General features: G+C 62.2%; 3 protein-coding genes across 12 annotated transcripts; 1 reads left to right on the top strand and 2 right to left on the bottom strand.

Annotated features, from left to right (window-relative positions):
* Positions 1 to 1950: 1950 nt before the first annotated feature.
* MIDN (midnolin) lies at positions 1951 to 12215 on the bottom strand. Of its 6 annotated transcripts, none has more exons than XM_081285278.1 (9): positions 11202 to 12215; positions 9264 to 9923; positions 8117 to 8204; positions 7860 to 7922; positions 5728 to 5856; positions 5339 to 5641; positions 5039 to 5195; positions 4519 to 4791; positions 1951 to 3888 (listed from the first exon to the last, which is right to left on the bottom strand). In XM_081285278.1, exons 2-9 carry the CDS (start codon positions 9494 to 9496, stop codon positions 3611 to 3613), a joined length of 1524 nt encoding a protein of 507 aa, XP_081141404.1. In that variant the 5' UTR covers positions 9497 to 9923; positions 11202 to 12215; the 3' UTR covers positions 1951 to 3610. The 6 variants fall into 6 exon arrangements, with proteins under 6 accessions (XP_081141404.1, XP_081141401.1, XP_081141403.1 ...); XM_081285275.1 differs by having other exon boundaries at positions 5039 to 5198; positions 11202 to 12213; XM_081285277.1 differs by lacking the exon at positions 11202 to 12215 and adding an exon at positions 10634 to 10788 and having other exon boundaries at positions 5039 to 5198.
* Positions 10627 to 27700, top strand: CBARP (CACN subunit beta associated regulatory protein). Of its 5 annotated transcripts, none has more exons than XM_081285272.1 (11): positions 10627 to 10762; positions 21643 to 21743; positions 21822 to 21961; positions 22092 to 22156; positions 22296 to 22349; positions 22607 to 22684; positions 22805 to 22976; positions 23151 to 23291; positions 23746 to 23986; positions 25358 to 25538; positions 26419 to 27700. In XM_081285272.1, exons 1-11 carry the CDS (start codon positions 10755 to 10757, stop codon positions 27368 to 27370), a joined length of 2133 nt encoding a protein of 710 aa, XP_081141398.1. In that variant the 5' UTR covers positions 10627 to 10754; the 3' UTR covers positions 27371 to 27700. The 5 variants fall into 5 exon arrangements, with proteins under 5 accessions (XP_081141398.1, XP_081141396.1, XP_081141397.1 ...); XM_081285270.1 differs by lacking the exon at positions 10627 to 10762 and adding an exon at positions 10841 to 10972 and having other exon boundaries at positions 22344 to 22376; positions 22540 to 22684; XM_081285271.1 differs by lacking the exons at positions 10627 to 10762; positions 22296 to 22349 and adding an exon at positions 10841 to 10972 and having other exon boundaries at positions 22540 to 22684.
* Positions 14182 to 16630, bottom strand: ATP5F1D (ATP synthase F1 subunit delta). The gene is made up of 4 exons (XM_081285282.1): positions 16406 to 16630; positions 15506 to 15659; positions 14747 to 14835; positions 14182 to 14599 (listed from the first exon to the last, which is right to left on the bottom strand). The coding sequence occupies exons 1-4, from the start codon at positions 16544 to 16546 to the stop codon at positions 14477 to 14479; spliced, it is 507 nt and encodes a 168-aa protein (XP_081141408.1). The 5' UTR covers positions 16547 to 16630; the 3' UTR covers positions 14182 to 14476.
* Positions 27701 to 27813: the final 113 nt, after the last annotated feature.

Genomic DNA, 27813 nt, shown 5'->3' with positions numbered 1-27813 from the left:
GGCTGCTGTGCTTCCTGGCTCGGGCTTGCGCATTCGATCCAGCTGGGCTGAAGTCCCGCCTCCAGGTAACTATGGACGCTACTATTGGCCTTTGAAAATAGCGAACGGCGTGTCCGCCAATGAGACTTTCCCGAGGGTGGGCGGGGCCTGGACCTCCCCACTAGGTGACGGGGGTGGGCGCGCCCTCCCCGCAGTGACGTCAGGCTCCTTTCGTGATGCGTTGCCCTGGAAACCGCGTTTCCATCTCCGCGGGTTTCCGGGGGGCCGCCCCCTCCCATTCAGTTTTTTCCTCAATGGGGGAGAAAGCGGTGCAGGGCCAACTCCGCCCCCTGCGAGCCTGGTAACCCCCTGCGCGTTTTGTACCTCAGTTTACCTCTTCGCTCCTCCAACTCAACGCAAGGCCACCACTTGCTTCACCGGGCCGAGCACCTCCCTGGGCAAGTGTGTGTAGGTGCTGGGTGCACGTGCAGGGTGCACGGAGGGCTGGGGTTGTTTCTCTAGGACACCTAGAGATCTCTCTCACGCCCTCCGGGAGTTTATTCCTCAGAGCCCCAGAATACAGCCAGACCTGGGCCTCCACCCCCAAGGCAGGCCCTGTCCCCCACTCCCCAAGGCTTGGCCTTGACTCCCTTGGGGCCTCAGGCTGGCATGCTAGGGGGCGGTTCCTGGATTGTAGGTACAAACATCTCCTGTGAATCAGCAGGCCCATTGTGGCATCCTTCTTCCTCATCCTCTCAGTCCTGGGCGGCAGATGATGGCCAGGGTGAGGCTCCTGACTCAGGGGCTGGGGCTGGGGCTGCTGTTCCTCCTGAGCCTTCCCTTTGCACCTCCACCCCGTGGCCTCCAACTTGGGCGTGGGGGGAAGAGGACATTTCACCACGACCTTGAGGCCTGGGGATGGGCTGACGGGGCATCTGCCTTCCTGCCCTGGGTGTGGGATGATCTGGGGACTGAGTGGTGGGAAGGTCAGAAGGTCCAGGAAGATGTGTCCTAGGCCACCCTGTAAAAGGGACCTGCCCCTCCCCCCTGGGGGTTCTTGGATCAGGGCTGGGGAGGGCAGAAGCTTGGCCATGTGGACCTGGAGGAGGGTAAGGGGTCACAATTAAAAAAAAAGAAATCCTCTCACCCTGTTGGCCAAGTGCTGTTTCTGGACCTCTTTTCTCTATAAAATAGGAGTGTAACTACTGGTAACTCACAGCTTGCCGTGCTTTTTAAATGAGGAAATGCATGTGAAAGATTAGGTGTGGGATGATTGCTCCCTCTGCCCAGCCCCAAAAGACATAGATGGAACCCCAGAGGACCTTAGCTGGGTCCTTGGGGAGCCCAAGGCTGGCAGAAGGGAAGACAGAAGGTCAGGGAGGGGCATTCTGGGTAAGTTCCTAGGCTGAGTATGGGGCAGCCAGGAAAGAGGTGTTCCTGCTAGGGCCTTTGTTAAGGCCAGGGCCAGAGGTGGAATACAACACTAGGGTGTGGCCACAGGGGCCGAGAGGCCATCCTGGGCTGGGTCTGCTGCACACCTGACTAGTTACCCAGGTGAGGCCTGGGGCTGTAGGAAGTCTAGCTCCTGGGAACAGTGGCTCACCCTGGTGCTCATCCCTGGGCAGTCTCAGGATCAGCAAACCAGTGGTGAGACTCCAGAAGTTCTGGCAGGGCTGGAGCCACTAGTGTTGGGGTCAAGCTCAGGTCTCCCTAGACACAGACTCCCAAGTCCCTGTTCCACTGCAGATGGAGGAATGAGAGAAGCAGGGTCCCTGACTGGGTAGGTAGAAGTGGGCAAGCAGGTCCATGCCCACACCCTGAGGGACTTCCGGCCCTGGGTACCAGGAAGTGGCCGGCTCCTCCCTTCACTGCCCTAGTGGCTTCCTGCCTACCCCAGAGCTGGGGAGAGGGTGTGAGAACCAGGAAGGATACCAGGGCACCCCCCCCACCCACTGACAGGCAGAACCAGACTGTTTCCTTCTGTTTATTACTTGAAGTCCTGTTGCTTCTGCAGGTCTTTTCAATTTGTTTCATACAGGAGACTCACGCGGGGCGGCACCCCCACAGCCCCATCTCCAGGGCAGGTAATGCTTGCTTGGGGGGCCCTGGGAGGGCACAGGGCTATGGGCCATTTCCTGCCTGGGCCTCCACCCTCAGACCCGCAGAGGCACAGACGTTATTTAAAAATTGTTAAAAAACAAAACAGAACACACATTTAAATAGGTATCCAAGACAGTTCTTCAAAAAACAAAATGTATCCCTCCCTTCTCCTCTTTTTTTCTTTTTTCTTTTTTTGGAAAAAACAAAAATAAAAACAAACCAAATCCTTGACCTCTACCCTCTGGGATCCCTCCCTACCCACCCCCCCCACAAAAAAATTTACAGCTACAGTTAACACGTGATGTTCACATCTGAAACCATTAACTTTGAACACAGGAAGGGACAAGGACCTGGGGTCTCACCTACAGAACAAGGGGGGACAGGCGGCCAGGACTAGACTGACAGGTGGGGGCAGCAGGGCCAAAACACCCTGTCATTAAAAAAATAAAAAGTGTGGGAAAAACAAAAATCCACCCCCTCTGAAATGGCCCCAGCAAGGGGTTTCTCCCTCAGTCCCTAGGGCCAGAGACCCGAAGGGCCTGGGCGCTGAGTGGGGAGGGTCCCAGTTAGACCAGCAGCGGACCCCAGGGGGGGTTAATGCTACACTTGCCCCCATCAGGGCATTCACAGCTCAGCACCCCCTCCCCATGCTGGGCAGGAGAGGCCCCAGAAGTCCACAGTCCCACATCCCTCAGGTTGGGCTGGAAGGAAGGTGTGGGGGTGCCCCCCACCCACCACCATTTCTCTCCCAGTTCTTCAAGCTCCCAACCACTATTGGCTCAGTCAGAAAATTAATAGTCTATAAATAGTCCCCAAGCTCAGGAGGGAGGTCAGGGAAAGGGGTGGGGCAGAACAGCACAGCTGTGGCCAGTGACTGGAGAGGGCGGGGTGGGCTCTTCCTGGTCTGCTCTCCAGCCAGGAAAGAGTCTGAGGCCCGGCCCAGACCCAGCACAGCCCCTGGCCAGACCCAGGCTGACCAGCTTCACATGGAGAAAGACCAAGAGGAAAAGGGCAGAGGTGGAAGAGAGACAGTCCCCTGTGGCTTCGCTCCCCAGTGTCCCGTCTGTCTGGGTCCTGTGGGGCCCGGGGTGGAGGCCAGAGTCTGCAGTGGGGGTGGGACGGACTCTCCTCTCCACAGCCCCTCCCCTCATCTGTAAAGTGCATAATGAGGCATCTACTTTTTTTGACTTAAACCTGAATAGGGTGGGGGGAGGTGAGGGTGGGAGGGGAGGAAGGCAGAGCGGAAGGGGTGGGGGCGGCTTCCTCGTCTCCCTCTCTCAGCCATCTGGAAAGGCTGCTACAGATTTGGAGCTGGGGAAGGTGGGAGGGGAGGACCCAGCAGAGAGGCTGGGGATGGCGAAGGAGGAAGAGGTGGGAATGGGAGAGAAGCAGGAGGTGCGATCAGGGTGAGGCTGTGAAAAAGAAAGGCTGGGGGGTGGGCGGGGAGGTGGCCGCCTGCCCTCCAGAGCCGAGCTGTGGCTCTGGGTGTCTGGGCTGCCCGGGCAAGGCCACAGGGCGAGGGTGCCAGATCCTAGGCCACCACGAACTCCGACTGGATGTCAGGGTTGACCTCTGGCTTCCACACCGAGTCCTCAAAGTCGAGGCCCAGGCCCGAAGCCTCGCCGGTGCTGCCGCCTCCTGCACTGCTGCTGCTGTCACTGCGCCCGGCCTTCCGGGTGGGTGGCCAGTGGTAGGGGCCACGGGCATCCCGCCGGGCCTTCCTGCGCAGCCTCTTCTGCTGCAGCAGGAGCTGCAGCCGCTCCACCTTGCAGCGCGTGGCTCGGTTCTCAGTCTGCCGGAGTCGGTCCCCTGTAGAGGATCAGCATCCTGTGGTTACTAAGGTCCAGGCCCCCCAGGTGTGCTGTGGCCTGGGGGCCAGGGCTCTGATGGGGAGGGCTCTGCACCATGTCCCTGGTGGAGCACTGCACTTAGGTAAGAGTCACTCAGTGACCCAACTAGAACTTGAATGCCTCTGGCTGCATCTGTGGCCCAGGAAAACACTGGGCTCATGCCTCAGTTTCCAGTTTTGATTCCCAGGGCTGTGGAGACTGACTGATGGCCAGAATGCCCGATGGGCAGAACAGTGGCCAGGATTCATGGAATTTTGATGGGGAGTAAACCAGCCGCTGGGGAACAGTGGGTGGGGGGCGGTGATTAGGGGGGCTTCTTGCTTTCCCAAGTCCTCAACGCTGGGGGCCCTTTTGCCCTGCCTCGCCTGCCAGAACTGAGTCATTCATGCAGGCGCCAAACACCATCTGGACAGGGTGCCTGGGGGGTGAGGAGGAAGCGGGGCCGGAGCCCCCTCGGGAGCACACAAGGACACTTTGTGCCCCGACACACACATGGCTCCTTCTCTCCTGGCTGGGCGGAGCTGGGGGGTCCGGCAGCTGCTGCCTGTGCCCACCAGCACACAGAGGGGCCTTGAGAGTCAGCACTCACCAGGGGGCTTGCACATGCGGATCTGGCTCTGACCCTGCAGCAGGGAGGCCGGGGGCACTGCCGCCAGCTTCTCGCAGGAGGTAGTTTTAGGGGCAAGGTCGGGGGCTGGTGAGGCAGGCGAGCACTGGGCATGGCAGCGGAGCTGGGTCAGCGAGGGGGGCATGCCCTGGTAGTGCCTTGTGGCGCTCAGGAGGTCATTGAGGATCTGCAAGATGGTGCCGATGTCCCGCCGTGGCCGCCCACTGCTGTCCTGGCAGTTGGGATGCAGCGTGCCTGCAGGGGAAAGTGGCTTTGAGCTGGCAGGATGCCCCCGGGGCACCTGTGTGCAGGCATGAGGTGGGTCTTGGGGTCAGGTCACCTGACCTGCCCAGGGACAGGCACTTGTGTGCCTGGAGGTTCCTGGGGAAGGGTGAGGCGCGTGCAGCACGCTCAGCCCCGCGTGAGTGCCATGGTGGCGTGGATGTGACTGCATGCGTACGTAAAGTTGGGCATACACAGCCTCGTCTGACATGACACCTACCAGAGAAGGTCCCTGAGAAGACCCCTGGGGCATGGTTCACGAAGCTCTCAATGACGGCGCCAGGTTTACGGGATCGGGGAGTAGGGCTGCCCCCTGGGGTGGACGCAGTGCTGGCACCAGAGCTGACACTGCTGCTGGCAGCAGGGGAGCAATCCATCTGCTGGTGGGAGGAAGCACATGGGCACAGGGCCCAGGTCAGGTGCCAGAGCTGACGCACAGGATGCCTCTGGGGGCAGAGCTCTGTGGTCTCCAAGCCCACCCCTTCCTTCAGGTTCCAAAGACACCCCTCCCCATTTTCACCTCAGGGCAGGTGGAGGCTGCGTGGGATCGGAAGGAGCCAGCTGTGACAGGTGAGGGGGATGTAGGAGGGCTGGTGGGCACTGGGGGGACACGGGCAGCACTGGACACTGGCCGGCAGGAAGAGGACACCGGGGTGGCTAAGCTGGGGTCTCCACGGGCGGCGGCGGCAGCAGCAGCGGCGAGCACGTGCCTATGTTGCAGGGGGGCGTGCTGGGCAGCCAACTGCAGCTGGACGAACATCATGTGGTCCCCCACGCGAAGAGCCAGGGTCAGTGGTGAGCGACCAGACAAGAAGTCACTGACCTGCCGAAAGAGGGACCCTTCAGCTGGGGGGCCCTGTCTGTAGTGCCCCCAGCCCAGCCCAGCCCAGCCCCCCCTCATCGTGTGACCTGGGGCCTCTCGCCGCCCCTCTCTGGGCTCTGGGGTCCCTGTCGGTGCCACGGACGCTTAAATAAAATGAATCTGTATTTCCGGAAGCCGCCTCCGCCAGCCCGGCCCGGCCCAGGCACCGCTGAGGGCTGTGGGGGACAGAGGCGGGTCAGACGGGGGCCTGGCTCTCCCTGGCCAACTTGGTTCTTTCAAGGGGAAACTGAGGCCAGAGGGGGTGGGGCCCAGCTGGCGGTCACTGTCCTCAAATAACCCTCACCTCATCTCCTTCCCCATCCTCCTGGATCCCCAAGCCCTTTCTTCCTGAGAATGTGGAAGAGGGGCGGGTCTCAGGGCCCCTCCTAGCTAAATCACCCAGCCAGTGAGTGGGCGGAATTCCTGGACAATCCTTCCTCCTAACCTTTGCTTTCTCAAGATAAATATTTATCTGTCCTGGGCGGGGTGGAGGCCAAGGGGGCCTAACGAGGTCCCCAGAGCCTATGTCCCCAGGGCCCTTAACACACCCTGGTGACCAGGAACCCTCAGACCTGCCCCTCTGTGGCGGGTGGATTCATGAGTAAGTATATCTAACCCTATCTACAACAAACCCCCTTCTGGGGCCGGGCTCAGTGCCTTGTTCTCCCCAGGGACAGGGATGGGGGGGCGGAGGTTTCTGAGAAGTGACATAGACTGGATGACTCAGAGCCGACCGCCTCCCAGAACTCCCTCCCTGCTCTTCTGGCAGTGGCTGGCTGGCGCAATCCTCTCTGCTGGGGGCTGAGGAGGGGGAGAGGAGGCAGGGCACAGCCCCACCCTGACCAGTCTGCACAGCACCCTCTGCTCAAGACCCCTGGCAGGCAGGGCCCTGGGGTGGCTTCCCAGAGCGGCTGGAGCCCCCTAGCTCTGCCCGCCCAGCAACTTCCTCCCTGGGGAGGGCGAATGGACGGGCATGATTTGGTGCCAGGCAGGGAAGCAGCCCGGGGAGCCCAGTCACTCGCCCAGTGCCCCCCCATCTCCCTCCTGACGCAGGCACCCAGGGAGGATGTGAACCAATCATGCCCGGCCCCCCTGCCAACCCAACCAACCGCAGCCCCCAATGGGTAGCAGGGAGCAGTTCACACTTGCCCCAGGAAGTCACCTGCAGCCTCCACCCCGGCCCCCGACCCCTGGACCCCTGTTACCCCCCATCCCACAGCCACCCCCATGATGGCAGACCACCAGCAGCTCCTAGCCCCTCAGCCCCCCTCCTCTGTGCTGCTTGAAAGGCAGGATGCTACGTGTCAAGAAGGGGGCGAGGGCCTTGGGGCAGCAGGAGGGAAGACCAAAGCCGCCGAGCAGGTTTCCTGTGGCCAACAGGGAGGCCCGGGAACCTGCCCACCCCCTTGCTGGGGCGGGCAGTAGCCTGCTCCCCCACCCTGGCAGCTTGCTGAGGCCTGTGTCACCCTGCTGGGAGGTGGCCAGGGCCCTTTTCTGGGGAGTGCCCAGCCTCAGCCAAGAAAATGAGGAGAGGAGGAGGGGGAAAAGGCCTGGGCAAGACCTGGAGCCAGACTCAGGCCGGCCCCAGCCCACCTCCTGGCTGCCTACTAAACGTTTCCCAACATCCTGTGGAGGCCTCCCTGGCCCTGGGCTGCCTGCCCCTGCCCCCACCTTGGGGCAGAGAACAAAGGCCAGAGAGAGGAAGGGGGGGTGCTGTGGTGACTCCCTACCCCCTTGCAGTGGGGGTCAGGAAAGCGGAAGGAGTGTCACCCTGGCTGGCCAGCACTCTGCACCACAGCAGAAATGTTAAAAAAAGAAACTGGCCCATCCCTTTGGGAAAGCCTCACTGGCTTGGGGACTGGGTCTCTGGAAGGGGAGGGACCTAATGCTAGGCTGGAGGGACAGGCCCCGAGTGAGCTCGTAGCTCTGGGCCAAGGTCATCCCTCAGGCAGACAGGCTCAGAGAAACTCAGCCCCTTCCCCCTCCTGGCAGCCACCGTGGGAGAGAACCTCAAGGTCAGGTGGCTAGTGGGGGGCAGGAAGAGGAAGCAAGGTGACCAGGCCAAGCTGGCACCAGGCGGGTGTCCCTCCCCACCCCCACAGGCCTCTGGGGAGCAGACAACCCAGTCTCTCTGGGATGGCCGGCCTGCAGATTAGGAAGGGGCTGGCGCTGGTCTTACCTGGGTCTCGGTGAGGCTCTCTAGGGCTTGCATGACAGACTGCTCCGGCCTCGAGGCCTGGGACTACAAAGAGAGGAAGGAGGACCCGCCTAAGTGTGGGTTTGGCACAGTGGGTTTGAGCAGGGGTGGGGAGGGCCCTACAGAGGAGGAGGCTGTGCACTGGCAGTGATGGTGAACAGCCCACCACCGTCTGTGTGTGTGGGAGCAGGGTCTGAGGTCTGTAGGGCCTCCAGGACACACCGCCCACAGCCATTTACCATGAGGCCCGCTTCCACGGTGGGCACCAAAGTCAGCTTGCTGCCATCCCCCACGCCAAACTCCTGCAGCTTCCCCGAACTGAGCCGGCTGCGGGGAGGAAGGAAGACGGTGAGACGGTAGAGACAACACTGGGACGCGGAAGCAGCGGCAGCGGGGGAGGAGGGCTGTCCGTGTGTGTGTGGGGGGGGGGAATAGAGAGACTGGAGTCCTTTCTGCCTCCACCCGTTCCCAGCTTCCAGATCCCGGCCGCGCGTGTGGGGAGATTCCTTGGCCTTAGGAGCTCCCATCCTGGAAGCTCAGATCTCCCACGATCCCCATCTTCCGACTGGGGCACCCCTTCTGCTGCTCTACAAGGCACTTTCGCATCAACTGGGCACTCACATGCCCTTTGCCACAATCTTCCGCACCCCTCAGGGCAACCCCTGCCTAGGATTCACTAACTCTTGCCCAGACCTCTCTTTATAGGCACCGAGGGCCTTCAGCTCTGAGTGAAGCCTTGGGGGGCTGCTTGGGGCGAGGCTACCCCTCCATCCCCTCGTTGGCGCAGGGCGCCGCCGCTCAGACAAAGGAGACCCTCCTCCTCCCGCCCCTCCCCCACCGGGGCCCCTCCGCTGGGGATGGACATTGCCTGTCCCCGGAGGCCCGCGGTGGGGGGGGGGGTGACTGCCGGGCCTGGAGACGATTTAAATACCAGGAGGGAGGGGGAGGCTGCAGGGAGCGCTCAGAATCGAGAACAAAGGGGGGCAGAGACACAAGGTGGGGGGAGACAGCCAGACGCAGAGGGGGCAGCTGAGCAGATACGGAAGCTGGTGAGGACGCAAGCGAAAGAGAGAACGGCTGTGGCTCTCACTCCCGTAGCTGAGACCTCCGTGTTGCCCCAGGACGCCTGCTTCCACCGAGGGGAGCCAAGGAAACCCCTCTGGGCACTCTCGCCTCGGCTTTTGTGCGGCGACCCCCGGCGAGGGAGGAGGCCGAGGCAGTCAAGGCCGAGCAGAGGGCGCCCGAGAGCGCGCAGCGCCCCCCCTCCAGTCTGGCCGCCCCCTGCTTCCTTGCGCGGCGCGCTCTTTGTTCCCGCCCGGGGGCCCGGGCCGGAGGGGGCGGCCCGGCGCCGGGGGCGCACGGGCGGGGGCGGCGCGCGGTACCTACGTGTCTTTGTGGAGCAGCGCCAAGCGCTCCTTGGGCACTTTGAGTCGCTGGGACAGCCGTTTGCGCAGCCCTTCCACTGTCTCGTCCGGCGGCACCGACAAGTCGTAACGGGTCCCGGTCGTGCTGTGGATGGCCAGGCTCATGGGCGCCGCCTCGGCCGCAGGGCCCAGCTCGCAGGCGCCGCCGGGGGCACCGCGCCGGCAGCTCCGGGCGCCGCCGGGCTGCGGCTCCATCCCCGGCGCGCGCTGGGGGGACTGGGGTCCGCGGGGTGCCGCCAATCCTCGCCGCGTCCACAGGGCCGGGGCGGGAACTCCCCGGATTCGCGTTCCTTTCTCCCGGCGCTTGGGGGCTGGAGGGGGCGGCACGCGTGACCCTGAAGATCCCAGTGGTGGAAGGCTGATCAGCAATAAAGAATCCGAGAGGCGTTCCGGGGTCGATCGCGTCGGCTTCTCGGGGTGCGCTCCGGGTTGGGGTCTGCGATAGAGGCTTCTTCAAGAGTGAAAAGGGATGGGGAGCGGCCGGGATGAGGCGCGGCGCGGGGAGGGTCCTGGAGGAGGGGGCTCCCTGGCCGTGTGCGCTCTGTGCCTCTGCAGTTCGGGTCGCGCTACCTCAAGCGTCCCCTCCCTTAGCAACAGCCGCCGCAGCCGCGGCTCACAGGATCTGGGGGTGAAAGTAACAAGAAAAAAAAAGTTATAATGTATCAACGTTTCAAGGGGCGGGGCTGCCGCCCCCTCCCATTCACTACTTACTCCGCCGGCCCCGTGCCGACCAATCAGCACGCACCGAACGCCCAGTCGGCCGCGCTCCTTAGCCAATGGGAGCCGCCGCGGCGCTGCCCCACGTGGCAGTACAGCCAACCCCTCGCCCTGCCCCCGCTGCCTGGGCAACCAATGGGAGCGCGGCGGGGGTGGGGCTGGCACCGCTCCGGTTCCGCCCCCGCGTCCCCGCCCGCGCCCCCAGCCATTCATAAGGCCCGGAGTCCGCAACAAAGGGCGGGCGGGCCCGAGGGGCGCGGACTCGGGCCCGGGTATAGGCTTCCTCCCCCACTGGTCCTCGCGGGAGCCGCCAGGGCGTGGGGAGGGGGCGAGGGCCATTGTTCCCGACGCCGGGAGGGGCAGGAAATTGTGGGGCCGCCCCACCGCGTCCGTCCGGGAAGCAGCCGCCAGCGGAAGCGGGAGCGGGAGCGTGAACCCCGCGCCTCGTGGCAGGGTTCCCAGGCCCAGCGGCCCTCCGGGACCCGCCGGGACCCGCCAGTCCCCTGTACTGCCCCTTCCTGGGTGGGTGCGGAGAACTGGGCGTGGCCGGGGACTAGGCCTGTCACCTCGGTGACGTGGCCGCAGTCTGGTGTACCCCTCTCGAACCGGTACTACCTCGCGTTCTGGTGCCCTCCTCCCAGTTCCCTCGGCCCCGGCCCGTTTCCCGAGACGCGCCCTCCCGAGCCGTGACGTGACGCGACGCGGCGTCCCGGGCTGCGCCCGAGCGTAGCGCTGGATGCTGCGGTGAGTCAGCAGCGTCAGTGCGCCCTCTGCCGGCCCTCCCGGGAGCGCTGCGCCAAGTCCCGGGGGAGGGGGCTCTACGGAGCCTGGACAGGATAATGGACACCGAGACTGCGAGTCTGCAGGTGACCCCGATAAGGGACCGAACGTACTACGTGCGGAGAATAGAACTGCAATCTGAGAAACTGAAACCGGAGCAGCAACTAGTTCAAGGTCACTTGCGGGGGAAAGGGGAGTGCCCCAGAGGGGGCGGGGCGGGGGTTGTGGTCCCGCCCGGCGATGCCTATTGCTAGGAGCCCCTCCTACTCCACAACCGGGTGGGCTAACCACGCCGGGGGCATCTGAAGCCCTGTCGGCCCCAAGAACAAAGAAAAGTAGGGGCGACCAGGTAGTCTAAAGTAGATACCCCTCTCCGAACAGCGAGGTCCCGCCCCCCACTCACCGGGCGTGGCCTGTCCTGTGTCCTACAGTTCCGAGTAAACCCACGCGTGAGGCCTTGTATGAAGTGCCCGGGCCAGTCTGGGGCCGACCGGGCGGCCCCCGAGCCTTTATCTGCGCCGCCTTCCCTCGGGGTGGAGTTTGGGCGGGTAGGGGGCGGGGGGGCCTGGCGGGCGGTGACGCAGCTGGCCCCCGCCCCTGCCTGCTGACCGAGGCCCCCGGGCGCAGTCGTACCGGGACACCGGTCTCCAGGCTTCTGTCTGTAAATGGATGTTTCTCCTGGAATGCCACTGAGCAGGGGGCCGGGGCCATGAACTCTGCACACCCGTAGGCTGGCTTTTGGGGAGAACAGGCGGGCTTCCTGCCCCGCCCCCTTCCCGACGGCCAGGACCGGTGCTTCCGCCTGGGGGCGCCCGCGTGGGGGGGAACGGGAAGAGGTGCCTGAGTCAGCGGCCACGATCCAGGAAAACAGGCCAGTCACCTGCCAAGCAGTGGGGTGCTCGCGCCAGCTGCCTGGCAGCTTGTCCGCCAGCATCTCTCAACGGTGACCTCAGAAGGCATTTCTGGAGAGATTATCCAGCGCCAGGTTCACCTTGGACCTAGTTGGTCACCCCTGGCTGTGTTGTGTGAGCTCAGTAAGAAACTGACCTCTTTGAGCCTGTTTCTACAGGATGGCTAGACAGTGAGATATGAGTCCAGCGGCTTACTCTGGGCGCTGGAGTTGTAGGGACCACATATTGTCATTGTTCCAAGAATGCATGCACACATGCTTGCCCTAGCCTTTGTAAAGGTGGGCATTCATCCATTTCACGGATAAGGAACCTGGCCACCCAGCAGAACAAATGGCATGTTGCAGTCTGCAGATTCTCCATGGATGCCCTGGCCGGTAGCTTTGAAGCCCTCTGTTCTGCTCCCTCTGCCCTTGCAGGGAAGGGAGACCCCAGGCTCCACCCCATCACCTCTGTCCACTTATCTGTTTCCTTCCTTATCTGGCTTCGCCACCTCCACCTCATCCACCCCTACCCTGGTCTGGGCACCCCTCCCAGGGCTGTTCCTTTGCAGGTTTCCCTCCATTTCCCACCCAACTCTCCCTTGGCCTCAGCTCCCCCCAACACACAAACTGGGCACACCCAGACACTCCCAGCCCTGCAGGATCAGAGCTAGTCTAGAGGCAAAGCTGGGAGGATCTTTGAAAGTAGTCCTGGAGCTGATTTTTAAAGGATGAATAGGAGTTTGTCTCACAAGACAGATGCTCAGGAAATGGGAACAGCTTAGCATGGTCCCAGAAGCCACTGCATGCCCAGGGAAACGGGGCTGAATTGGAGGAGGGAGGCAAGGCTGGGTCAGGGAACTGGCCCTAGGACCTTTTGGTGGCAGAGGAAGTGGGGACCCCGGAAATCAGGGCCCATTGTGTTGGTGTATCCCTGGCCCCATTAACCTTATTCCCACCCTCCCTTCCATGGGTGGGCAGTTGGGGGACTGCTGGTGGGGTAGACGGGGTTCTGCCTGCCTGGTGGTGACACTGCCACCCGAATGCTGTAGGACCTCAGGCCAGTAGGGAATGGAATCAGATTGTGTTGAGGCACTCAGCCTGGAAAAGAGAAAGGTCCTTTGGGAATAAGATACTTTGTGCTGTTCCAAATTTTATAAAGGCCGGCATTCTACTTCCTGACTTTCCTTCCCATGTGGTGCCCCTTTCCCTGCGTCCTTTGTCCCAGGAATCCCTGAAGCACTGAGTGTACACTTTCTGGGTAGGAGACAGACCCGTGTTCTGACCTGTCCTTATCAGGCCAGACCCTACCATTGTGAAAGGATCTTTACCTCTACATTCTGACTCTACCCTGCTTGTCCCCAAAGCCTGGCTCTAAGGTGTATTCTACCTCATGTGGGGACAGGGGTTCTGCCGGTGAGGGGTATACTAGCTTTCTGCTGCGCCCCTGCTGGGCCCCAGCTATCATGTAGCATGCCGGTGGCCCATCAGGACCTGAGCAGCAAATAGCTGGGGTCTGGGTAGGGAAGACACACACATGACTTCATGGCCAGCACAAGGCTCCCAAGTTATTAGGGAGTGGCTAGCTCCTTGCCCCAAAAGAACAAGACATAGATGGATGCCAAGGCCGGCCCACTGACCCTCACACTGGGGCTTAGTGCATGTTGAAAGATCACCCCCAGGGCCCAGAGCATGCCAGGAGGCCCCAACCCACCAAGTTCAGACATGATGTGGAGTCACTTGCACGAGGCTGTGACACACTGTGAGCTGCCCATGTACTGACAGGCCACGGGTGACTTCCCTGTCACTATTGTGGCTGCGATGACATGAGCAGGCCCTGACTCTCCATATGCTCACCCTGCACTCCCCTCCCTATCCTACTGAGATAGCACTGGGTCAGTCAGTCCCCCAGGGTTTCAGAGCGGGTGGGGCAGCACCCTGGCAGGACAGTGCTAGACTCACCCCCTTCTGTCTGAAGCCAGCTAGGAGCCTGGATGCCCACAGAAGTGCTGACACCACCCAGATTGGGCAGCTGGGTGTGCCCAGAGTGGGACCTCTGTGGGAGCAGGTAGGGCCAGCCTCTTCCCAGGGCCCTGCAGCAGGAAGGCTTGGAGTTGATGGTGGATCACAGCACTGGGCCTGAAGACCCAGAACCTGGCAGAGGCCTGGGGAACCTGTCCCCTAGTTGAAGCCTGATCCCCCAAGAGCTCCCTCCCTCCCTCCCTATCCTGGTGGTCAACCTCTGCCTATTCCCACCCTCTTGGGGTGAAGGTTGGCACCTTGCCCACCCCCACCCAGCCAGGCAGGCTGTGCCCTTTTGAGTTGACCCCCACACAACCAATGTTCCCAAGCCTCTGTTTACTGAGTATCCTCAAGGGACTATTTCCTTAGGTTCAGACATGCATTTCACAGAGCCACAGGAAACACTCAGGATGAACTAGGGAGGATCCTGACCCCACAGCCTTAAGCAGAGCAACAGAACCAGTGCACACAGTCAGGCTTCCTGGCCTTTAATGTGGGCAGGGGAGCATCAATGTCTCAGGCTCTGCAGGGGCAGGGGTGGTGAGTCGTTGGCCCATTAGGATGGGGGGACTTGGCAAGAAGAGCCTACAGGGTTACAGACCCCACATCAGGCCTGCCAAAGCTGCTGAGGGCTGTAGTGGCCCCAGGTATAACCTGAGGGGCAGCCTGAGAGCCTGAGCAGAGCCAGCACCACACTACCCCCTGGTGGTCTCAGCAAGTGAATGACCGGGACCTCAAATTCCCTGCTGGTGAAGGGCATGCACCGCCTATTCCAGGGCTTTCACCAGGGCCTCATTGGCCTCGATTCGGATCTGGATCTCTGCCCGAGTGGCCTCATCTGCTGCCCCTGACAGCTCCGACTGGGCCTTCTCCAAGTTGGCCCTGGCGGCCTGCAGGAGGTGAGTAGGGGATGAGAGATGAGCCAGCATGCCAGTCCAGCACCTGCCCTTCCTCTGAGCTCCCTCCCCAGCAGCCAGGGAACCCGTGGACAGCTCCTACCTGCTCCAAGCTGCAGTGTCCACCCACTTCATACTCACCCCCAGGTCCAACATGTCCAGTGTCACAGCTTCTTCTGCCAGTAACTGCACTGAGGAGTCTGCATTAACTGTGATAGAACCGCTGCTCACTGCAGGGTGGGGGGGAGCAGGAGGGAAGGCCTGAGTCCACCACATCCATGCAGGCAGCCTCACCAACTCTCTGATAGGAGCTCCATAAACACCCAAGTCTGCATCCCAAGCGTGCCAACAGCTGCTAGCCCAGGTGGTCCCATGGGACTAATCCCAGGGCCCAGCACACCAGGTGGCTGAAGAGGAAGAAATACCCCAAGAGGACAGGAGACAGACCCAAGGACACCCATGACACCATAGAACTCTGCAGGGAAACCAAGGCCATCCCTTGAGCCTACCAGCCCATAAGCTGAACCTGGGTCAAGAGCCACGTCAAATGCACTCTGGCTTTGAATCCCAGTTCTACTCATGGTGACAACTGGTACTGGGGAAAGGCTTTCACAGACTCAACTCCTTCCTATGCAAACACATTTCCTTCCCTAAGCTGATTACCCCTCCCAACACAGCTACCTCTTCCAGCACCTGTTCACCCATCCCCACTCCCACCCGAAGGAACAGGGCTAGTTCAGAACTAAGTTGGCTTCCTGCTGCATTTCTGAGGATCACATCAGTGCCCATACCCATGACAAAAAAAAAAAAAAAAAAACCACCAAACTTTGCTTTTCTTAGCTCAGACAGGCTGCTCAATGGAGACCCAAGGCCTCTACCCAGCGCCCCCCACAGACTAACCAAAGTATTTAGTAGTGCTGCCATCTTCTGCGTGAACCACGACCAGCCCTGGCCGTAGGACCTGCAGAGTGGGCACATGGGCTGCCAGAATGCCAAAGGCTCCAGTCAGCGTGGGCACGTCCACCTGGCGGACGTTGGCACCATTGAAGAACACCTGGAGAGAACAAAATGAGCAAGCATGTGTCAACTGAACAGCCTCAGGAGCGGCCAAATACCTGACCTTCACTGCTCTGAAAAGCATCAGGGAAAGGTCGAGCCCTGAAGAGGTCACAAAGACTGTCCAAACTACCCGTGATCTTGGGGCAGTTTGTTCATCTGGAAGTAGGACTGTTTGCGACTGGGAAGCACCCGGTTCCTTTCCCAGAGAGAAGCATCCATGAAGGCTGGACAGGGAGGAGCCGGAGACAACTTAGTTTCGGGAGAAGAGAAAGTCTGGGAGCTGGGTGAAGGAGGGAGCCAAGGTGGGGGCGGGGTCCAGCTACCTGCCCCATGAAGGTGGGGCATTGGGCTCAGGAAGGGGCGGGGGTTCAGATTAAGAACCACAGCGAGAGCGCCAGGTCCAGCAACCCCGCCGGCTCCGAGGGTGGGAGGGCTCAGCCTCGGGACCGCACGGAGGTGTGGGGACTTGAGTCCGGATCCAGGGAAACAGGTCGGCCACCAGTCAGCGGCCTGGGGATACGAAACTGGGGTGCCGACATTAGAGGAGGGGGCGGGTCGGGCTTTAAAGGAAGTTAGGGCGCCCGAGGAGCAGGACAGTGTTCCTGCGACCCCGCGAGCTGGGGGAACCTCGATCTCGGGGCCGCTCAGGAGTTGGGTGGGCGCGAGGGCCGGGAAGGAGGCCGGACCCCTGGGGCTGGATCTCAGGTGCCGGGTCGAACGGCGAGGGCGCGGGATCCGGACCTGCGTCGGGGAGGCGAAGGTGAAGGACATCTGACCCGGGCCGGCGGCAGGGGCCGGGGCGGCGGCAGCCTCAGCGAAGGCGCGCGCCTGGCGCACGAGGCGGCCCAAGCCCGTGCGGCGGAGCAGGGCGGAGGGAAGCATGGCGACGGCGGCGGCAGACAGCAGACTTGGGCGGCTGGGACAGCCTGGAGGGCGAGAGGACGACGCGCAGGGCTTTCTGGGAGCAGCAGTTCCAGCGAGTGCGCACGCGCGCACTACGACGCCCAACAGGCTGCGCGCGACGTCGGTGCTGAGACGTCACCGCTCAGAGCGCGATGCTTGCTGGGGGCTGTAGTTTTCTTGAGGTGAGGCGATGAGGGCGATAAAACGATTCTCACCGGTAACTGCGCGGGGGAAGGGACAATTGAGCACCAAAATTGCTAAGGGGAGGCTCACTGCAGGGACATCTGAGAATCTGTTCTCCTATGCGGTGGGGGAGGGAGCGTTCAACAGGCGTTGACGTCGAAAGTAGGCAAATCAATAGTATGTCAGAAAATGACACGAACTGAAATAAACACGAATTGCATATGTGTAACTATAATGCACTAAAAATAAATCCATATCGCAAGCCGAGTAAAAGACTGAATGGGACAGTCACGAAGGCCTTATCAATACACGCAGTGCAGGTGCCAGGGAATGGCAGCCCAATAGGGTTGCAGCAGCGGACAGGCGGGCACACAGACGTCCGCAGAGGGCGCCCTGTGACCGGCGATGCGCTCGCCTCTCCCCCCCCCCCACCCCCACCCCCCACCCCCACCCCCCACCCCCCACCCCCCCGTCTGGCCACCGCCCCCTCCCGCCACTGACGCAGGAGCGCGTGCGCGGGCGACTTGGATGCCCCGCTGACGTCAACCAGGTGCCGCGCAGCCTCGCTTGGGGCCATAACGTCACCGCCCCGCCCCCGCGCTCACGCAGGTCCTTGGCCCCCACCCTCCCAGAAGATGCGGGGTAGGACTCAGGCTGAGGAGGGTTTTTTCTAAGAGGAGGAGGGCTGGGCCCCAGGGGCACTGGAAGCCCGAGAAGGTCGTGGTCGCGCCTGGTCAGGGATCTGGGGCTGGTACCCTAGTCCAGTGAGACCCAGCAACTAATGCTTTCCGTGGGACCCAGCAACTAACGCTTTCCGTGGCTCCCCACACCCTAGAGCCAGCGTACGCCCTCGCTCATGCCAGAGTTCAGACCCTTTGGAGACCCGCGCCCCTGGACTTAAGAATCTGGGCAGTTGGAATAGTTGGAATACTTCGGAAGCCCCAGGCCAGCACCATGAGGAACACTTAGGGCCTCAGTCCCCATGACCTAGACATTCTGACCCTGAGAGGAGGGTGCAGGGCGAAGCTTTCAACTCCCCTTCCCAAGTGCGTTTTGTCTGCATTTCTAAAGTTTCTTAGCCCCCGGGTCTTCATAAGCCACCAACTACTTCATAATACAGGAGAAGGGTCTTCATAAGCCACCAACTACTTCATAATAAGGGAAAACGTAAGGGGCTCCTCAAATCCAACCAGCTGATGACTTCTGTCCGGTCCCCACTCCTAGTATCCTATGGGTGAGGGCAGCACCATTATTTGGGGCCCAAACCTGGGAAGACATGAGAATTCCACCCTGTCTTTTCCTGTCCACCCAGTAGACCGTTATCTCTGGCCCTAATTGCCCAGGCCTCCTCTCTGCCTCACCACGGGTGCCAGAAGAGTCTGTTTAAAAATCTGAAACCTGCCGGGAGCTGTGGCACACGCTGTAATCCCAGCGGCTCTGGAGCTGAGGCAGGAGAATAGCAAGTTCAAAGGCAGAGAGCAAGGCACTAAGCAATCCAGAGAGAGCCTGTCTCTAAATAAAAAATTGCGGTGGGGATGTGGCTCAGTAGCCAAGTGCCCCTGGGTTCAATCCCTGGTACGCCCCACCCCCAAGAAACATCTGAAACCTGACCATGACCTTCCCCTACTGGGACCCACACCACCACCTGTGGTCTCCTTTCTCGGTCTTCTGCAAACACACTTAACCTATTTCCAGGCCTTTGCTCATGGGGTTCAAGCTTGCCTGGGCATTTTTCACTTGGCTGCAACTCAGTAAGAGCATGCCCACTACCTCCTGTGTACCTGCCCTGTGCTGAGACTGGGACACAGTCAGAAAATAAATTCTGTGCCTGGAGCTCCTAGGATTAGAGGGGAGACAATGCACAAGAGCAAATAGGATACTCAACTGTACTAGATGGAACCAGGGATCCAGACTGTGTGTGGCAGCTGCTGTCAGCAGAGGTAGCCAAGGCATGGGTCCTGAAATGTTGACATTTGGAAAAGCTGAAGACATAGACTGTGTATGTGTGTAGGAGGGTGAATCTTTCAAGGACCCATGTGTGTGGGGGGGGGGGGGGCATTTGCAAATAGGAAAGCTCTGAAGTTGAACAGGGCTTGCCACATTCCAGAATAAGCTTTTTTTTGGATGAAAGATGTCAGGTGTGGAGGGCAGGCCCTAGTAAGCTGGGAGGAGAGTCCACTTGACCAAGCTAGTGGCAGATTTGGTGGACTGAACAATTAAAAAGATCAGGCATATATGTCTGAAAGGAAGAACAGAGGCAGCTTTGAGGGTTGGCTGTTGGGGCTCCCAGTGCATGCAATTAACATGGTAGAGGCCCTTATTTTGGTCCCCAGCACAAAAAATGTGGGGTTTCTGCTTATGTGTCACCCACAAGGCCTTGGTACAGTAGTGGGAACTCAGTTCAACTTTGAGCAGCTGTTATCATGTGTGCCATGAAGTGAGAACGGGGGAAATCTGCAAAGGAGGTATGTATGGCAAGCTCTTGACAGCGCCCACAGGAACCTGTACAGGGGAAACTGATGAGGGAAGTGCACCAGATCACCTGGCTGGTACATCCTGGGGACCCCCAGACTGGGGAAATTGTGTGTCACGAGAGGCCATGGCTGTGTGCCTTCCATACTCCCAAGGGAGGAGAAAGATGGTCTGTCTGTGCACCCCAGGACTCCCTGGCCCACCAACTTGGGTTTTCCCAGGTTAGACTAGGGGGAGTCCTGTGCCCAAGGGGAGGCTGTGCATCTCATATCCTCTGGCTTTGTTTCTTGGGACCTGGGGTATGGGGAGTCGTGCACCCCAGGCCTCCGCGCTGGCGCTGTGTCTCCGAAAACCCCAGGACCCAGGGTAGATGAGTTATGCAGCGGTGCTGGGGCTGCTAGTCGGCCTCTGCGGGAAGAGGCAGCTGCACTGGGGGGTGGGGGCGGGGAACAGGAGCGCAGGCTCCGCCCCCCGCCCCCGCCGGAAGGGAAAGGGAGGCGGTGGCCGGCGCAGAACTAGCCAGACGCCGCGGCCAGAGCGGCGGGGGCGGTCGGCTGGGGACCCGGCTGCGCCCGGCGTACCAAGTGGGCCGGAGCGGGAGCGCCGCCAACGCGGTCACGTGCACGGCCCCTCCTCTCGCGCCGGCCTCCCCCGCGCGCCGCGTTCTCCATTCATAAATTCTCCGCCGGCTCCGCGGCCACCAGGTGCCGGAGCCAGCCGGGAACGCCGCTCAGCCGCCGCCCGCAGCGCAGCCCGCAGCCCATGGGCCGCACGCCTCGGCGCTGAGGTAGGCGCGCCGGGCCGGGGCGGGCGGGGGCGGGCGGACCGCGCGCGCGGCCGGGATGGCGGCCGGCTTCGGGGCGCGCCCGGGCTCCAGACCACCCGCCTTTTCCCGCATGATTGCGCCTGACGGGTGGGAGGACGCGGAGGAACTGGTTGGGCCTGGAGGCGGCCAGCGCGGCTCCGCACCTTCCCTTCGTCTGGCGACCTGGAGAGGGACCCCGCCCACGCCCTTTCCCTGGCCTCAGTTTCCCCGGTGAGGTCGGGTGAGGGCGATGGCACCTTAGCCTCCCCGCTTAGCCTGCTGTCAGGTTCTCTGCTGTCTAACCCCGGCCGGCTCGGGGTTAGGGCCAGGGACCGCCCGTGGGGACCTCCGCCATGAGCTCTCATCCCCCCCAGCCCATCTCCTGCCTGCGGCTTGCAGCCATCTTCTGTGTCTCCTCCCATAACCATCCCTTCCTTCTGCCCCACCTTCTCCAGCCTGAACTCCTTTCCCGACCTACATAAGCGCCCCCTCCCCCCAAATAGGCGATCCCCCTTCTAGCCTATGACGGGGACCGCTGAGGACACCTGGTCTTGCCCGGCACCTTCCTTTCTCTGCGCCTGTTTCTCCGCGGTCCAGGGGATTAGAGCCCGAAAGTGGCAAGCAACTCCGGAGCCTGCGCGCCCTTCTTCCTTGGGAAAAGGGGCTGGCGCGTGGCGTGCCGACTTGGGGCCAGTATGAAAAGCGGGACTACCCTCGGTCCCTGAGCTTCACGGGTCCTTCCAGCCCCGGGGTGGGTCAGGTGCAATTTCCAGGCAGCCCCTTCCCGAGTGCTGACCATCCGCAGCCTCAGTTTCCCCCAAGCGCAAGCAGCCATGGAGGCGGGTCCACTGGGCTGGTTTCTGCGGGCGCTGGCTGGTGGCGCAGCCATCTTGCCGCCGCGACTGGGGTGCCCCTGCAGGAGGCCTCCTCCCCCGCGTCCCCTTCCCGCCCTCCCTCTGCCTGGCAACCCGCCCCCCATCTCGGCCTGCGCGCACCATCACCATGGGAACAAGATTCTCCGGGCAGGAACAGATGTGCCTCCTTTGTCCTCTCCTTTCCCACCAGCGTGGGCAGGGGGGACCTTTACCTCGTGTCGTGACTTGGGGGTCACTGGTGCAGCCATTCCGTGCCCCCAGAGGTGGGGGGTCCACTTCAAGTTCTCTGCCTCATCTGCACTGCGCATCCTTAAGCCACCTTTTCCTCTCCCCGAGGAGGGCCCTGGGTCTCACCGGGGTCTCGCCTGTGTGTGCGACATGGCCTCACTTTCTCCGTGTCTTGAGGGGCACTTTCCTTTGCCTGGCAGGCCCCCACCTGCCCTACTTTGCTGGGCTGACCACATTCCCTGGGGAGGCAGTTGTAATACACGGCATGCACAATCCCACCTCCCAAGAGGTAAACGTGGCAAAATGGAGGTTCCTAGAGATGTCCTGCACTGGGCCCACCCAGCACTGGTCAGAGCAGGTGGGGGCTGCTGCAGGGCTCTGCTGCCTGCCCATGAGTCATTGGCCTGTGTGGGCTTCTGCTCCTGGGAGGGAAGAGGGGGCCTGTTTCCAGCAGCTCTGGTGGGAAGGGGCGATAGAGCTGGAGCTGAGCAGGCCCTGCCCTCCTGTCCCAGCCTTCACAATGCAGCCTACGGCCACCATGGCCACAGCCGCGGCCACCACCGCCACGGCTGCCCTGACGACATCGTGGGACAATGCCACCAGTCATCCCACGGTGGGTGACCTGGGGACGTGGGGTAGATGGGATGTCAGCCCAGTGGCGGGACCCTGACTCTCGCCTCTACATCTGCAGGCTGCGCCAGACCCCATACTGGACAACTATGTGCTGCTAGTGGTGGTCATGTCGCTGTTTGTCGGGGGCACTCTGGTGGTCTTGTCCGGTGTCCTGCTCTTGTGCAAGCGCTGCTGGGAGGTCCACCAACGCTTCAACAGGTATGTGTCCCCATTCCCAGGTGCTGGGAGCTGACTGACTTACAGGTGGGGCCTCCAAGAATGGGTGCACAAGCTTGGGGCCCTGGGGCTGAGGTCACTGTCATTTTATATCCCGGCTCTACCTCCCCAGGGCCATGGAGGAAGCAGAGAAGACCACTACTACCTACCTGGACAACAGCACCCACCCTGCCCAAGGTGAGGGGTCCACCCACCTCTTCTCCCCCAACCTCTGGCCATTTGTCTGTCTGCCTACCCACCTGCCTGCCCGCCCCTCAGCCACTGCCTGCCCCCTCGGGCCGCCTGACCGTCTGTGTCTGTCTGTCTCCCCCACCAGACTGGGCGCAGCTCGATTCCGACTCATCTCTGTTTCCTTAACGCCCAGGCGTAGGTGCGCACACGCGTGCTGAGCGAGTGAGTGTGTGAGCGGATGAGCGAGTGCCCGCCCGGCCCGCCTCCCCAGCCCACCCTGTCCTTCGGTCACTCCACCCTGCGCCCCTTCCTGTCCCACCCTGCCCGGAGGCCCACCCAGGATGAAGCCTGGCCCACCCGGGGCCCACCCTCTTTGGCTCTCCTCGCAGACCCCGACTTCAGGGGGGAGGACCCCGAGGGCCAGGATGTGGAGACAGAGCGCTTCCTGTCCACCAGCTCCACGGGCCGCCGGGTCTCCTTCAACGAGGCTGCCCTGTTTGAACAGAGCCGGAAGGCACAGGACAAGGGCCGCAGGTGAGGGCCTGGCAGGGGGCTGCTGTCCAGGGAGGGCCTGCTAGTCAGCTGAGGGCGAGGGCCTCCTGTCTGTGGGGCCCAGCAGCATGCAGCAAGGGGCCTGGTGGGTGCTCCTCGCAGGTACACCCTGACAGAAGGGGATTTCCACCACCTCAAGAACGCCCGGCTCACCCATCTGCACCTGCCGCCCCTCAAGATCGTCACCATACATGAGTGTGATTCTGGCGAGGCCAGCGTGGCCACTACCCCCCACCCTGCCACCACCCCCAAAGACAGCCTGGCCATATTCCAGGTGAGGGAGGGGTGGCAGCCCACCCCAGGGCTCAGTGGCAGGGGGGCCTCTGAGGGTGATGAATGGTCTGCTGGGGTGGCTGGTGATGGTGAGGCTGAGCCCTCATGCCCCTTGCTGGCCACCTGTGCTCTTTGACCTGTTGCTGCTTCCTCCCCACCTGGCTCTGTCCCACAGCCCCCGGGGAAGGCCCTCACTGGCCGCTCTGTGGGCCCCAGCTCCGCCCTGCCAGGTGACCCCTACAACTCGGCCGCAGGCACTGCCGACTTTGCGGAGATCAGCCCCTCGGCATCCAGCGACTCTGGGGAAGGCACTTCGGTAGGGGCTCTCCTGTGTTTTCCCAGAGTGCCCAGAGAATGGGCTCCTGCCCTTCCCTGCTGTCCATTGGGACTGACCAGCCTGTGGCCTCTCACCTGCCATGGCCTTCTTTGCCTTGAACGGTCCTCACACCCAGGAGGAATGCCCAGGTGCTGGAGAGGGTATGGCCAGCCACCTCTAGCCCTGGGAAGAGAGCTAGCCACGCACCCTCAGAAATGCCTGTGTTGGAGGTCTTTGCCTGGGCAGGAGCAGAGCTGGCCTGAGGGAGGCAGGGTCTCAGAGGGAGGAGGCCACAGGCCACAACCCACCAAGGGCTCTGTCCTACCTTTTCAGGCAGGTTTCACCTCTCCATTTGGTGGGTCTGGGGTGTTGGAACACTCTGTCTTGGCAGGGGCTAAAATGCAGGACCAAGAGGGGGGGAATATCCCTAAGAACTGTCCCTTTTCCCTCCCAGCTGGACATAGGTCCCAGGAGTGCCAAGGCTGGCGGGCCTGGGCCAGGGCCAGGGCCTGGGGCTGGGCCTGGGGCTGCAGCAGAGCCTGGGGAGGCAGGAGCAGGCTCTGGGGCAGGCACCATGCTGCAGTTCTTCACCCGCCTGCGCCGCCATGCCAGCCTGGATGGAGCCAGCCCCTACTTCAAGGTCAAGAAGTGGAAACTGGAGCCCAGTCAGCGAGCATCCAGTCTGGACACGAGAGGTGAGCCTCAGTTCCTGGTAGGCAGCAAGGCCCAGGAGGTGTGTTGGTAGGTAGTCACAGTGCAGAAAGCTCTGCCCCAGGGAGGGCCACGGTCCCTAGCTAAGCCATCAGCCCTGTGGGCCAGTGGCTGGCATGAGGACCCAGGGCCTGGCTTACTGTAGAGGGGCTGTCATGGTTCCAAGGTTCCCTGCACCCTGGCTGGTTGCCGTCTGGTGACACACAGGCCACCTGGCACAGAAGTTCTGAGGCAAGGCCTCTGCCCAGCATTCCTCCCTGCATGCCCCAGGCCCTGTGCACAGGCCCAGCTCTCAGCCAGAGGTACGGCTGTGCTGTGCAGAGATCTTCTCGAGGGACTCCTCCCTGGGAAGAGTCCTTTCCCTAGTGGGACCCTGACTCCCACTAGGACTAGGCCAGGATCAGCCAATGTTTTCTGTGAGGTCCTGGACTGTAGTATTTGTGTCTTACGGCCAGATAGTTTTGTCTCAACTACTCGGGCGCTACCGAAGCTAGGGAGCAGCCGGGGAAGAGTCAATGAAGGGGAGTGCCAGTAAAACTTCATTTCCACCTGCAAGTCGGGGGCAGGTTAGGCTTGTGGGCAGCAGTTTGCTGACCCCTAAATGGAGGATGTGTGCAGGGTTGTGGGGAAAGAGGTGCCCTGATGGTTTAATCCTCCCTGCCCAGGAGACCTTAGTGGGGCACGGCAGCTTAGAGGGTTGGCCAGTCAGGCCCGGGGTGCCTTTTCCCCTTGTCAAGGTAAGGTAGTAGGAGTCATCATCCTGAGAGGCCTCCTGTAGCAAAAAAAGGAAGGTGTGGCTGGGTGATGTGGTTAAGACCTGGTGGGTGACTTCTCTTTCATCCGGTCCACCCAGGCAGCTTCTGGCAGGGGGTATGGGGAAGGCGAAGGCCTGTAGGCTGCCCTGTTTCAGCTGAAAGAAGGCATTTTGAGATGGCGCAGTTGGGGTGTCGCAAAGCTAACCAGGACTGTTTGCTGGGAGCCTGCCCCTGGGTGAGGGTGGAACAGTCCCCCAGAACTCCCCAGGCCAGGATGCCGCCTCTTACCCGGACTCCCACAGCCTCCACTTTGCACTTTGAGCTGGGCTGTGCCTGCTGCTGGGTGTCTGTGCACCTAGTTGCATCTGTCTGGCCAGGGCTGCTCTGGGGGCACCACTTCTACCTAAAACCTTTACATGGTGCCTGCTTTTTGGTCTTCGTCTTTCTGCCCTCTGCCTCAGTTTCCTCACCTGTGCTTCAGCATGCACAAATCCTGGGACCCACTGTCCACAGCCTGAAGCCTGGGAGCTGCCAGCTGGGGTCTGACATGGGCATGGGGGACAGAGGCACAGACAGACTGACCATTCTTTCCCTTTATAGGTTCCCCCAAGCGGCACCACTTCCAACGGCAGCGAGCAGCCAGCGAGAGCATGGAGCAGGAAGGGGACACCCCCCATGCAGACTTCATCCAGTACATTGCTAGAGCTGGCGACGCCGTGGCCTTCCCACCCCCCAGTCCCTTTCTGGCCAGCCCCACCAGCCCACCCCCCTCTCTCGGCAGGTATTTTTCAATAGATAGAGGTGCTAGGGGTGGACCTGTGGGCCCCTGCCCTGCTCCATCCCCCCTAGGTGGCTCAGGGAGCTCCCTCCTGGTCCTGTGGACTCCCACTCGCAACCCCCTGGCAGCCTTGCAGGGGCTACCTCTCCAGCGAGGACCGGAGGAGGAGGGAAGGAGGGAAAGACTGGGTAAGGGCAGGCGGGTGGGCATGGCCCTGGATGATGGCCCCAGGGTCCCCAAGATGGGACACCTGCCCAAGCAGGGCCACCATGGACTTCTGTCCATCCTGGTGTTGCTATTTCCCAGTGGAATCCTAGGCCTGAAGGGCTGACGGTTCCAGGCCTTCTCCCACCTGCCCATGCTCCTGAGGATGGACAGTTGTTTCTCAGAAACTATTTTGACCCCTTTCTCCAGCAACGTCCTTTTCCACCCCAACCCAAAGGCAACTGTCCTGAAGCCCCATAGCCCAACCAGTGGGATGTGGGAATGGGACCCAGAAGTGCAGCCTTCCAAGCTTGGGTCACTCCTGTGTGAGCAGGTGACCCTTAACTCTTGTGAATCACCCTTCTGGTCCTATATGATGGGTGAGTGAGGTGACCCACTAAGGGACAGAGGACAGGCTGAACTCATCTAAGTCTAGTTCGTCTCCTGTGGCCCCCACTTCCACCAAGAGCCCAGGAAGAGGGACTCGGGAAGAATGTTAACTGTTGGGGTGGCCTGTTTCTGCAGCCTCAGCAGATGCTGGGGACCTACATCAGCTTTTGGGTTGGCAAGCAGCCCAGTCCCCCAGTACCTCTGTGCCCACCCTCCCTGACCCAGAGGCGGGTGGCCGGCTGGGAGGGGTTCAGCTGGTGGGCTCTGACAGCCTTGGCCTGGCTTGCAGGCTAGAGGCAGCCGAGGCGGCGGGAGGAGCGAGCCCCGAGTCGCCCCCAGAGCACCGCGTTGGCGCGGGACTGCAGCAGCAGCCACAGCAGCAGCAGCAACAACTGGAGCCAGACCCCGAGCAGACCCAGGCCAGCTACCGCGACCTGTGGAGCTTGCGCGCCTCCCTGGAGCTGCACGCGGCAGCTGCCTCAGACCACAGCAGCAGCGGCAACGATCGCGATTCGGTGCGCAGCGGCGACAGCTCTGGGTCCGGGGGCGCGCCCCCGGCCTTCCCGCCGCCCTCACCTCCCGCGCCGCGACCCAAAGACGAAGCGCGCCGGCTGCTGCAGATGGACAGCGGCTACGCCAGCATCGAGGGCCGTGGTGCAGGCGACGATGCTGCCGAGCCACCCGCCGCTCCCGCCCCGCCACGCAGCCCACGCGCCTGGCCACGCCGTCCGCGGCGCGACTATAGCATCGATGAGAAGACGGACGCGCTCTTCCACGAGTTCCTGCGCCACGACCCGCACTTCGACGATGCACCTGCTGCCACGCGCCACCGCGCCCGCGTGCACCCGCACGCACGCAAGCAGTGGCAGCGCGGCCGGCAACACAGTGACCCCGGTGGCGCCCGCGTGGCTCCAGCCACGGGTGGCGTGGCCCCGCCCCCCGGAGCGCCACGGCCCGCGCGTGCGCCCTTGCGCCGGGGCGACAGCGTCGACTGCCCACTCGATGGCCGCGCGCTTGCCAGCACTGGCGACGACCCAAGCATCCCCGTCATCGAGGAGGAGCCTGGCGGGGGCTGCCCAGGCTCGGGTCTATGCGTCGAGCCCACGGGGGCGCTGCTGGACAAGCTGGCGGCCAGCCTCGATGAGAGACTCTTCCCGCCGCGCCTCGCCGAGCCTGTCGCCGCGGCCCCAGCGCTGGTCGTCGCCGCGGCCCCCACGTCCCCCGACCACAGTCCGGCCTAATCCCCGTGTCCCCATCCCACCTCGGCAGCTTTTCCGGCGCCGCCCAGGACCAAGCTGGGGCGTGAAGTCCAGCACCTGTGCCGGGCGCCCTTAGCTGCCGCGCCCAGCCCGCCGCGTCTCGCAGCCCTGGGTGTGCGCGCACCGCTCCCTCTGGGCGCTTGGTGGTCACAGGACATCCCGAGGGGCGAGGCTCGAGTGGCGGGAGAACCATAAGTTCTCTTAGGACTAGTGAGCAACCTCCAGCGGCCCTGGCCCCCACGGGCGGAGGGTCCGTGGCCCAAGGCCCGTGTGAGGACTTCGAGCTCGGGCTGGGGGCCGACGCGGGCCGGGTGCACGCGGGAGTCACCGCCCGCCGAAGTGGTTTACCTCCCCCACGCCCCACGCCCCCACCCTCCGCATGTGGCCCGCCAGTGTTGAGACGTGAAGGAGACACCCAGGTGACA

This window comes from Spermophilus citellus (genome assembly GCF_964194105.1).
Source record: "Spermophilus citellus genome assembly, chromosome: 3".
Lineage (NCBI taxonomy): Eukaryota > Metazoa > Chordata > Mammalia > Rodentia > Sciuridae > Spermophilus > Spermophilus citellus.
Note: the sequence above shows the minus strand (reverse complement) of the source record. Positions and strands in the feature narration are given on the sequence as shown.